The sequence below is a fragment of the Enhydra lutris genome, unplaced genomic scaffold (assembly GCF_002288905.1).
Source record: "Enhydra lutris kenyoni isolate GAN:26980312 unplaced genomic scaffold, ASM228890v2 scaffoldscaffold16, whole genome shotgun sequence".
NCBI classification, from domain to species: Eukaryota; Metazoa; Chordata; class Mammalia; order Carnivora; family Mustelidae; genus Enhydra; species Enhydra lutris.
Window position 1 is genome coordinate 3,063,273 of NW_019154100.1, and position 12,311 is coordinate 3,075,583.

At 35.0% G+C, this 12,311-nt stretch overlaps 1 protein-coding gene across 2 annotated transcripts in view; it reads left to right on the forward strand.

Moving 5' to 3' along the window:
• The window catches only part of LOC111147311 (cyclin dependent kinase 14), a 584,276-nt gene that overhangs the window by 273,915 nt on the left and 298,050 nt on the right, over positions 1–12,311 (forward strand). For both annotated transcript variants that reach the window (XM_022503295.1, XM_022503296.1), the window contains one exon: positions 7,194–7,256. In XM_022503295.1, coding sequence (XP_022359003.1) covers positions 7,194–7,256 — 63 coding nt within the window. The remainder of the gene's footprint in view (positions 1–7,193; positions 7,257–12,311) is intronic.

The window sequence follows — 12,311 nt, forward strand, 5'->3', positions numbered from 1 at the left end:
ACACAAGTGCTTCTAAAGGCATTACCCTGAGGAACAGCAGCAATGATGGAGCGAACAGAGGGAGGTGTAGGAACACGAGGGGAAGCGTAATGTAGTGAAGGAAAGTGGAGATGTCAGCCAAGAGCCAAGATAGAGATGGGAGGGTGAGGAGGAATTGTGTTTGATCTGCAACCACCAGGCGTCTAGGCTAGTGACCTGCTCCTTTTAGTATCAGAATAAGAAATAGCCAGAGATCAAGCCAGATGGATCTGAGATGATCTGTGTCTCATCAGGGGATACTGATCTGTTGGTCATATGCCATAGGGGCCTTCTGTTTAAACCCAGGATGACTTTAAAAAGTAGAATGAGAAAGAAGTATGTTCTAGCCTTATTATTAACTTTAGTACTGTATTTCTGGACCAGTGCAAATCATAAAGGTCGTGTAATCCAATGAGTTGAACTGAGGAGAGAGATAAGAAAGAAAAGATGTGGGGCATCTGGGTGGCTCGGTCAGTTAAACGTCTGCCTTTGGCTCAGGTCATGATCCCAGGGTTCTGGGATTGAGCCCCACATTGGGCTCCCTGCTTACAGGGGAGCCTACTTCTCCCTCTCCCTCTGCTGTTCCTCCTTCTTGTTCTCTCTTTCTATCAGATAAATAAATAAAATCTTTAAAAAAAAATGCAAGAAAAGTGGTAATGAAAATTTCAGTTTAGGCACATCTAATTTAGATTCAGGCGTGATACTGTGTATTAAAAAGAGAGAGAGAGAGGGAAAAGAAACCATTTTTAAAGCAGGTAGAACAGAAGTTTGCCAGGGTACAGAGAGGGGCCCTGTACTATCTCTTTACTCCTTTTCAATATGACATTCTCCAGATTCTTGCCCCTAATCTCCCAGAGCAATCTGAAGTTGACTGTGTATCTCCTAAATGTAGTCTCACTGGTTGTGTTCGGAGTGCAGTGGAGTGTGAATGAGAATGTATGGTTATGCAGACAGGAAGAACACTATATGAGGATGAAATGCTACCCCTATGAGTTCCAGTTTTCTGACTGTGATTATCGTTCCATTTTCAATTGTAATCCTCCCAAATATTTATTCCCACAACTCTAAACACACCACAGAATATCATCATTTTCATCATCGTCTTCTGTAGCATCTACCATGTGCCAGGTAGTGTTCTGAAACCATTGTGATACTCATTAATTTTCATAATATCAGTTGAGGAACGTGTACTAGGAATATTCTCATTACACTCATGAAGGTCTTGATATGCAGAAGTTATGCAACCAGCCCAAGGTTACACAGCTAGACAGCCATGTGTATATGAATGTGATATATATCCACACATACACACATTTTGATGCCATATATCTAAGGAAATGTGAACTTTAAAATTTAGAAAGTTTGGAAAATTTTTTATTTAATTTCCCAAGATCTCATTTTGGAGAAGCCTCCTTCCTGCATTTCATAATGCTAATGTCATTGGTCATATACTTAGAAGGACATGATGTGTACCTTGAGAATCAGGAATATTCCCCCTCCCCAACTCCTGATGTGTTTCCTTCTGATAGATTTTTTTAATCTTATTTATTTATTTTTTCAAGTTTTTATTTAAATTTTGATTAACATATTGTGTTATATTAGTTTCAGGTGTAGGATTTAGCGATTCAACACTAAATAACATAAACACCCAGTGCTCATCACATAAGGTGCCCTCCTTATTCCTCATCACCTATTTAACCTACCCCCTGCCCACCTCCACCCCAGCAACCCTCAGTTTGTTCCCTGTAGTTACAAGTGTTGTATGGTTTGTCTCTCTGTTTTCACCCCACCCATGTTCATCTGTTTTGTTTCTTAAATTGCATCAACTGATGAATGGTTAAAGAAGTTGTGGTATACAAACAGACACACACACACACACACACACACACACACACACACTGGAATATTAGCCATAAAAAGTGAAATCTTGCCATTTACAACGATATGTATGGAGCTAGAGAGTATTATGCTAAGCAAAATAAGTCAGTCAGAGAAAGACAAATGCCTTATGATTGCACTCATGTAGAATTTTTTAAAATTTTAAACAAAAAGCTTGAATACTTTTTTGGAAAAAAATTATAATTCACAAATATGTTTAATCTACAGAATGTGATCTACAGAATGTAAGCTTTATAAGAGCATATATATATATATACAAGATATCTTATTTATGTAAAATTAGCATTTAATAAATCTAAATAAGTCAAATATATAATACTGTGAAAATTTTGTCCCCAACACCATTCCACTTCTTTGTTAATTTTAGAAGCTCATATTAGTAGGTGCACTTATGTTGATTTATTTCTTCATTCCTAGCTTTAACCTTGTTTGGTACTGATGTGTTAGCCTTTTAATACAATATTGACTTCTGGTACCTACTGTCACTAGAATTTATGTACATCTTTGGTCATAAAGAGGTTGGTTTCGTTCTCATCACCTCTCCACTGTTTTTGGCTGCTTTGACATGTCAACCTTAAAGAAGCAGTGGGAAGCATTTTATCTTTTTTTTTTTTTTTTTTTTTTTTTTTTTTGCTCTGGGGTAATTTATATCTGCTATTTGAAGGTTTGAAAGATTTTCCATTAAACCCATCTGAACTTAGTACTTTTTTTTAGGTATAGCTCTTCAATTTCTATCTCTTGTAGAATCAAATTTAATAACTTAGGTTTCTTTAAGAGATGTAAGTTTTTATCTAGGTATCAAATGTATTATTAGCTTAAAGATGTGTATAATACTGTTTAGTTTATAGTATTACAGGTTTATTGTATACTTTTAAATCATCACATTTTTAGTTGTGTCATTATTCTCACTCTTAACATTGATTACATCTTTTTTTTTTTTAATTTTATTCATTTGACAGAGAGAGATCACAAGTAGGCAGAGAGGCAGGCAGAGAGAGAGAGGGGGGAGGAAGCAGGCTCCCTGTGGAGCAGAGAGCCCGATGCGGGGCTCGATCCCAGTACCCTGGGATCATATCCTGAGCCGAAGGCAGAGGCCTTAACCCACTGAGCCACCCAGGTGCCCCAGCATTGATTACATCTTAATAAAACACTTCACTTAAAAAATCCCCAAATTTTCCAAGGTTTCTTTGTTTATTGGGCTTAAACATTTTTTTTTTTTTTAATTTGCGTGTAGTAGGCACACAATGTTACCTTAGTTTCAGGTGTGCCACATAGTGCTTCAGCATTTCTGTATGTTATGCTGTACTCACCTCAAGTGTAGCTACCATCAGTCACTGTACGACTCTACTACATTGTCACTGGCTATATTATTGGTCTTTTCAAAGAAGTGGGTTTCTCTTTAATTGGTCAAGTGTGTTGTTTTCTAGTTTTCTAATTAATTAATTTCTGCTATTAACTGCATTAATCCCATCTATTTTCTTTGGGTCTCTTTGTGTTTTGTTTCATTTTGTTTTTTGTATTCTCTAGCTGTAGTTTATTAGTTGTTTTACTTTTTTTCTGTCATTCTCATATTAAAATTAATAGATGTGCTTAAAGATCTATATTTCCCTGATAGTAAAGCTCTGGCCATTTTCCATTGCTTTAAAATTTATGTTGTATCTTACTATCATTTTTAAATAATTTAAACATTTTTGGTTTTCTTTTTTTTATTTTTTTAAAGATTTTATTTATTTGACAGAGAGACACAGTGACAGAGGAAACACAAGCAGGGGGAGTGGGAGAGGGAAAATCAGGGTTCCTGCTGAGTAGAGAACCCGACATGGGGCTCTATCCTAGGACCCTGGGATCATGACCTGAGCTGAAGTCAGACGCTTAATGACTGAGCCACACAGGCGCCTCTGCTTTTCTTTATTTAAAAAAAAAAAAAAAAAAAAATCCACAAAAATAGATTTCCTTTGTTCCTCCTTTTCTCATTTCTCCATTTAACTGCTTGTCTTCCTTCATTATCTTATTCTTGTTATCCTTGAACTTAAGACCCTATTGACTAGAAGAAACATTACTTGATGTACTAGTAGAAGAGAAAAAAATCGCACTCAGTTAAACTGTGACTTAGTGTTTTCTTATCATTCAGAGTTTTTACTTTATGCCCACTGAAGGAGCCCTACAGATTTTCATTCTGGCACTTTTTATAGAGTCTTACCTGAAATTTTTAATAAATAGGTTTCCAGATAAAAATTGCATCTCATTCTTCCATCTTTTTTCCTCAGATGGTCCTTACATTGTTCTTTGATGACCCATGCCATCAGAGTAATAAAAATAAAAAGTTGGCTCAAACATAGGCAATAACAACTACATTCCAGATACTCCCCGGGAAAGAGAAAATTTATGCCGTTATTCCAATGTCAGAGATAAAAAGAATTGTGTATCTTAGAGTGGATGAAACATACTACATTTTGATTTTAATTTTATTTAGTTGTGGCAAGAGGATGTAGTAAGACTTCTGCTTGCTAACTGCTTGCTAAGGCTTTATCTGTGTCTAATACATTGTCAGGTTTTGTGAGTTTACCATTTGTGTTTAAAAAGTTTGTGTAGCAAGAGTTTAATGGGCACAAAAGTAAACATGCTATTTAATTGTATTATTCTTATTCTTTATAACCTTCCCTTTTTTTTCTTTTTGCCAGTTCCATTTGGTGACTTTTGAAATAAGTAAGCTAAATCCCTCAAGATTTGTGAAATTATTAGTTTCTTCTTTCATTTTTACCAATTTTTGCTATCTATTGATATGCCATGTTGTTAGGTGCATTGATGTTTAATACATTTTCCTTGAATTCTGGTATGTCTAATATTTACATTGATAATGATGATTCCTTTTTTGTTCATATAACCAGTATAAATAACAAAATATAAATAACATAAACATGTAGCATAAAATACTATTTGTTATTTTCATATTTTTTTTCATTTTTAATTTGTGTCTTGGAAACAGTGTGAATTGCATTTTCTTTTGTAAACTGAGATTTTACATTTTTATTAGGAATTGTACCATATCGTGGGTATATAATTACTGATAAAATTGAATATACTTTCTATTGTTTTATTTGTTGTGTATGAAGCTGTGAACAAATGAGGTAACAGTTGCTTCCTCTGTGGATTTTATTATATAGTGGGCAGTATCTTAATATCTCCTTTTTGTTTATCATGTTACAGGTGAAAAGTACTTTCTCTTGTACTATTTTATTTGTTCTTCAAAAATCTTTAAGTGAGGTGTTAGCCCTATTCAGAAGGACAGAAAAATTAACATGGAGTTATATGGCAATATGGGTACTAAAATTCATTCTTCAGTTTGGTAAATGCAGTCACTCAGAAGAAACTCCATGGAACTCATAATTATATTTTAGGGTCATTTTTAATGAGCTATACTATATATAAAACTATTTCCACCTTTCTTTAGTTCTTCTCTGCGTTTGTCATTTTGCCTGGACTGAGGAGGCAATAATTTCCAAATCATAGTTTCTGTCCTATTGGAGTTTGACTTTGATTTGGAAGCTCAGCACCTTGGGTGTGGTCTAAGAGAAAGGCAGTATTATCTTAGAACGTTTCTAAGAGCATTTCTTCAGTCCGATTTTCTTTCCCTTTTCCCTTCAATTGGCTAACTTCTTTCATTCTCTACTCAATGCCTGACTTTTTCCAGAGGCTTCCCCAACATCTCTACACCACAATAAGTTCCCCCTGCTATGCCCTCAAACATTATTACCCAATACTGTTCCTAAAATAATATACAACATGGTGTACTATAATTATTGGTGTGTCTAGTTTTTTGTTATTATTTTTTTTCTACTTGCAGTTGTTTCATTTAGTTTTGTGTCCTTAGCGACTAGTGTAGTAACTGGAACATAATAAGGGCTTAAGGCGTACATGATGAAAAATGAATGAATGAATGCTAAATTGTGGTCTGTATCCTCAGCAATATCATCTGGCATGCAATAAAAGCTCAATAAGTGAGTCTAAACTATCATCACCATGGCTATAGCAAGATCTTGAATATAGCATAAAACAGTAACAGAAGCCTGATATTGGGGTATAAATACTCTTGTTCAGTGGCTTTTCCAGAATGATAAAGCATTTCATTGTTATAAATATTATAGTATTTTTTAATAAAAGAAGAAAAATTAGAATAGCAATTTACATATTTTTTGAATTTCTATGTAATTCATAATATAAATAGAATAAGCATTAAGAAGAAAATAAATACAGTTGTGGGTAAATTGAGCCTGAGATAATTAAAAGAATAACAGCATGAGATTTATTTAGAGATCTTCCTTTTGAGTTCTATATTGTGATGAGCACAGGGGGTTGTATGTAAGTGTTGAATCACTAAATTGTATATGTGAAACTAATATTACACTATATATTAACTAGCTGGAATTTAAATAAAAACCTAAAAAAATTTATATTTGGATATATTCATCCTAGTTTATAAATTTGAAAGTATTTCTATTAATTTATAAAATGTATTTTGCCAAATACATTCAGGAGTTCTGGATACTTATTCAGTTATTTTTTTTTTTTTTAAGATTTTATTTATTTGACAGAGAGAAATCACAAGTAGGCAGAGAGGCAGGCAGAGAGAGAGGAGAAAGCAGGCTCCCCGCGGAGCAGAGAGCCCGATGCGGGGCTCGATCCCAGGACCCTGAGATCATGACCCGAGCCGAAGGCAGAGGCTTTAACCCACTGAGCCACCCAGGCGCCCCTCAGTTATTTTTTAATGATATAGTTATGAGAAATTTAAATAAATCCGATGATAAATTTTTCTAGAATGATATATTTGTAGTATTCTCATCTCATACAAAATAATCATAACTTACATTTGCACTTGAAAATACAAGATAATTGCAGTTTAATTGGTTTAGTGTGTGCATATGTATGTATTGGTTTAATTTTTTTAAGTTATGATACATGAATTTATAGTTAAGATTTTTTTTTAATATGTTTTCAATGACTAGGAAATTAAGCACTTAACAAATCATGGACGTGAATTCCTTCTGAAACACAGATATATTTAATATAAAACAGAGTGTAGAGATAAAGGTAATGATTCAGTTGTGGTTAAAAATGAGAGGGTGGAGAAGCATTCAGCTATATATACTAAAAAAATCCACTCACTAGTCTTATATTTGCTTTGTTCAGAAGGCAATGGTGACTTTGAAGTAGAAAAATATTGATTCATCATGTTATAGCCAGAGGGATGCTAATACATTTTCCCTTTTTTCTTCTAGCACACTGATTTATGTCAGTACATGGACAAGCACCCTGGGGGGCTGCATCCAGATAATGTGAAGGTAGGAAAAAATCTTTTTAAGCTGAAGTTTAGCATTCTTCATGTGTATTTTTCTAGTCCCAAGTCTAATCTCTCTACCATAACTTTAAAAAAAAAGAGAAGTGATATTGAAGTGAACGATGGTTATTGCTTTGTTTAGTGATTGAAAACCATGTTTAAACATTAAGTATATTCACTGGAATACTGTCATTTAGAACTTATTCTATTTTTGTTTCATGGAGAAACATTTGCTAATAAGAAGTGAGATCCACAGGAATACTATTGTGACAGTGTTTTTAAGAGAAGAGTCTCAGGTAGCGCTACCTCTGGTTCATACTAAAGTGCCAGTAAGTTTTAATGTAAAATATTATGATCCAAATCAATGTTATGGTGAGTTCACAGTACATATTTTTTCATTTGTATGTATAAACAGATAAAAATAGTTTCCTACTGCTCCCTTACATTTCTTTTACTACAAATTGGATTACTATGTGTCAAAAGAACTAAGTTTTTCTAAGATTTGACCCAGCAACCATCTTGGAAATTGTCTCAAAATTTCACGCTTCAAACAGGCAGCTGTTTCTTAACATATGTGAGTGAGTCAGAAGATACTACAGTTATATCTGAAGGTTTAAGGATGTGCTCACATTTTATAATATAAAATATATTTTATATTTTTATAATATATTATAAAATATATAAAGTATAGGTGTATATGTATATATGAAATATAATATATATAATATATAAAATATAATATATTTTATATGTAATTCAAACGACTACATTTCATAATCCTGAGAATCAGCTGAGTTATGTGGATGTATGTAAAGTAAACTTGGGCCCATTTCTTCCCATTCATTATCTAACTATACCACCCTCTGCAAGAAGCACCTTCTTTCTTTTGTACTTTTCCCTGTGCTTGTAAAGGTATATATGCACAAACGGTATTTCATGTGTGTTTATTTTGCTCTAGAAAAACAATATATATTATTGTATGGCATTTTAAAACAATATCATGGATCTCTTTTAAAATAAATATATGACTGTGTAGTTTAATTTTCCAAATAACTGCATATGAGTGTGTAGTGTGAATGAACTGTAATTTTCAACTGTTTTTATTCATGGATCTTATGTTGTATCTAGAATGTTGTTATTATAAGTGATTCTAGAGTAAATAATAGTATAAAATCTTTACGTTCTTATTTTGTATATCAGCTAATGGATTTTCTTTATTCAGAGACATAACTTCAGTTTTAATGAATTTGACTGGAACATTTGCCCATGACATTGTAGCTTACAGAAGGACTATTTTCCTCTACGTTCACGAGCATTGACTATAACCAATCATTTTAATTTTTGCCATTCTTTTTTTTTTTTAAGTTTATATACCTTTTATAGTTTTGTTTTGTTTTTTTTTTGTATTAATTTTTTTTAATTTTATTTTTTATAAACATATAATATATTTTTATCCCCAGGGGTACAGGTCTGTGAATCGCCAGGTTTACACACTTCACAGCACTCACCATAGCACATACCCTCCCCAATGTCCATAATCCCACCCCCCCAATCCCCCTCCCCCCATCAACCCTCAGTTTGTTTTGTGAGATTAAGAGTCACTTATGGTTTGTCTCCCTCCCAATCCCATCTTGTTTCATTTACTCTTCTCCTACCCCCTTAACCCCCCATGTTGCATCTCCTCTCCCTCATATCAGGGAGATCATATGATAGTTGTCTTTCTCCGATTGACTTATTTCGCTAAGCATGATACCCTCTAGTTCCATCCACGTCGTCGCAAATGGCAAGATTTCATTTCTTTTGATGGCTGCATAGTATTCCATTGTGTATATATACCACATCTTCTTTATCCATTCGTCTGTTGATGGACATCTAGGTTCTTTCCATAGTTTGGCTATTGTAGACATTGCTGCTATAAACATTGGGGTGCACGTGCCCCTTCGGATCACTACGTTTGTATCTTTAGGGTAAATACCCAGCATTGCAATTGCTGGGTCATAGGGTAGTTCTATTTTCAACATTTTGAGGAACCTCCATGCTGTTTTCCAGAGTGGTTGCACCAGCTTGCATTCCCACCAACAGTGTAGGAGGGTTCCCCTTTCTCCGCATCCTCGCCAGCATCTGTCATCTCCTGACTTGTTAATTTTAGCCATTCTGACTGGTGTGAGGTGGTATCTCATTGTGGTTTTGATTTGTATTTCCCTGATGCCGAGTGATGTGGAGCACTTTTTCATGTGTCTGTTGGCCATCTGGATGTCTTCTTTGCAGAAATGTCTGTTCATGTCCTCTGCCCATTTCTTGATTGGATTATTTGTTCTTTGGGTGTTGAGTTTGCTAAGTTCTTTATAGATTTTGGACACTAGCCCTTTATCCGATATGTCATTTGCAAATATCTTCTCCCATTCTGTCAGTTGTCTTTTGGTTTTGTTGACTGTTTCCTTTGCTGTGCAAAAGCTTTTGATCTTGATAAAATCCCAATAGTTCATTTTTGCCCTTGCTTCCCTTGCCTTTGGCGATGTTCCTAGGAAGATGTTGCTGCGGCTGAGGTCGAAGAGGTTGCTGCCTGTGTTCTCCTCAAGGATTTTGATGGATTCCTTTCTCACATTGAGATCCTTCATCCATTTTGAGTCTATTTTCGTGTGTGGTGTAAGGAAATGATCCAATTTCATTTTTCTGCATGTGGCTGTCCAGTTTTCCCAACACCATTTATTGAAGAGGCTGTCTTTTTTCCATTGGATATTCTTTCCTGCTTTGTCGAAGATTAGCTGACCATAGAGTTGAGGGTCTATTTCTGGGCTCTCTATTCTGTTCCATTGATCTATGTGTCTGTTTTTGTGCCAGTACCATGCTGTCTTGATGATGACAGCTTTGTAATAGAGCTTGAAGTCCGGAATTGTGATGCCACCAACTTTGGCTTTCTTTTTCAATATTCCTTTGGCTATTCGAGGTCTTTTCTGGTTCCATATAAATTTTAGGATTATTTGTTCCATTTCTTTGAAAAAAATGGATGGTGCTTTGATAGGAATTGCGTTAAATGTGTAGATTGCTTTAGGTAGCATAGACATTTTCACAATATTTATTCTTCCAATCCAGGAGCATGGAACATTTTTCCATTTCTTTGTGTCTTCCTCAATTTCTTTCATGAGTACTTTATAGTTTTCTGTGTATAGATTCTTAGTCTCTTTGGTTAGATTTATTCCTAGGTATCTTATAGTTTTGGGTGCAATTGTAAATGGGATGGACTCCTTAATTTCTCTTTCTTCTGTCTTGTTGTTGGTGTAGAGAAATGCAACTGATTTCTGTGCATTGATTTTATATCCTGACACTTTACTGAATTCCTGTACAAGTTCTAGCATTTTTGGAGTGGAGTCTTTTGGGTTTTCCACATATAGTATAATATCAACTGCGAAGAGTGATAGTTTGACTTCTTCTTTGCCCATTTGGATGCCTTTAATTTCCTTTTGTTGTCTGATTGCTGAGGCTAGGACTTCTAGTACTATGTTGAATAGCAGTGGTGATAACGGACATCCCTGCCGTGTTCCTGACCTTAGCGGAAAAGCTTTCAGTTTTTCTCCATTGAGAATGATATTTGCGGTGGGTTTTTCATAGATGGCTTTAATAATATTGAGGTATGTGCCCTCTATCCCTACACTTTGAAGAGTTTTGATCAGGAAGGGATGCTGTACTTTGTCAAATGCTTTTTCAGCATCTATGGAGAGTATCATATGGTTCTTGTTCTTTCTTTTATTAATGTGTTGTATCACATTGATTGATTTGCGGATGTTGAACCAACCTTGCAGCCCTGGAATAAATCCCACTTGGTCGTGGTGAATAATCCTTTTAATGTACCGTTGAATCCCATTGGCTAGTATTTTGGCAAGAATTTTTGCATCTGTGTTCATCAAGGATATTGGTCTGTAGTTCTCTTTTTTGATGGGATCCTTGTCTGGTTTTGGGATCAAGGTGATGCTGGCCTCATAAAATGAGTTTGGAAGTTTTCCTTCCATTTCTATTTTTTGGAACAGTTTCAGGAGAATAGGAATTAGTTCTTCTTTAAATGTTTGGTAGAATTCCCCCGGGAAGCCATCTGGCCCTGGGCTTTTGTTTGTTTGGAGATTTTTGATGACTGTTTCAATCTCCTTACTGGTTATGGGTCTGTTCAGGCTTTCTATTTCTTCCTGGTTCAGTTGTGGTAGTTTCTATGTCTCTAGGAATGCATCCATTTCTTCCAGATTGTCAAATTTGTTGGCGTAGAGTTGCTCATAGTATGTTCTTATAATTGTCTGTATTTCTTTGGTGTTCGTTGTGATCTCTCCTCTTTCATTCATGATTTTATTTATTTGGGTCCTTTCTCTTTTCTTTTTGATAAGTCTGGCCAGGGGTTTATCGATCTTATTAATTCTTTCAAAGAACCAGCTCCTAGTTTCGTTGATTTGTTCTATTGTTTTTTTGGTTTCTATTTCATTGATTTCTGCTCTGATCTTTATGATTTCTCTTCTCCTGCTGGGTTTAGGGTTTCTTTCTTGTTCTTTCTCTAGGTCTTTTAGGTGTAGGGTTAGGTTGTGTACCTGGGACCTTTCTTGTTTCTTGAGAAAGGCTTGTACCGCTATATATTTTCCTCTCAGGACTGCCTTTGTTGTGTCCCACAGATTTTGAACCGTTGTGTTTTCATTATCATTTGTTTCCATGAATTTTTTCAACTCTTCTTTAATTTCCTGGTTGACCCATTCATTCTTTAGAAGGATGCTGTTTAGTCTCCATGTATTTGGGTTCTTTCCAAATTTTCTCTTGTGATTGAGTTCTAGCTTCAGAGCATTGTGGTCTGAAAATACGCAGGGAATGATTCCAATCTTTTTATAACGGTTGAGACCTGATTTAGGACGGAGGATGTGATCTATTCTGGAGAATGTTCCATGTGCACTAGAGAAGAATGTGTATTCTGTTGCTTTGGGATGAAATGTTCTGAATATATCTGTGATGTCCATCTGGTCCAGTGTGTCATTTAAGGCCTTTATTTCCTTGTTGATCTTTTGCTTGGATGATCTGTCCATTTCAGTGA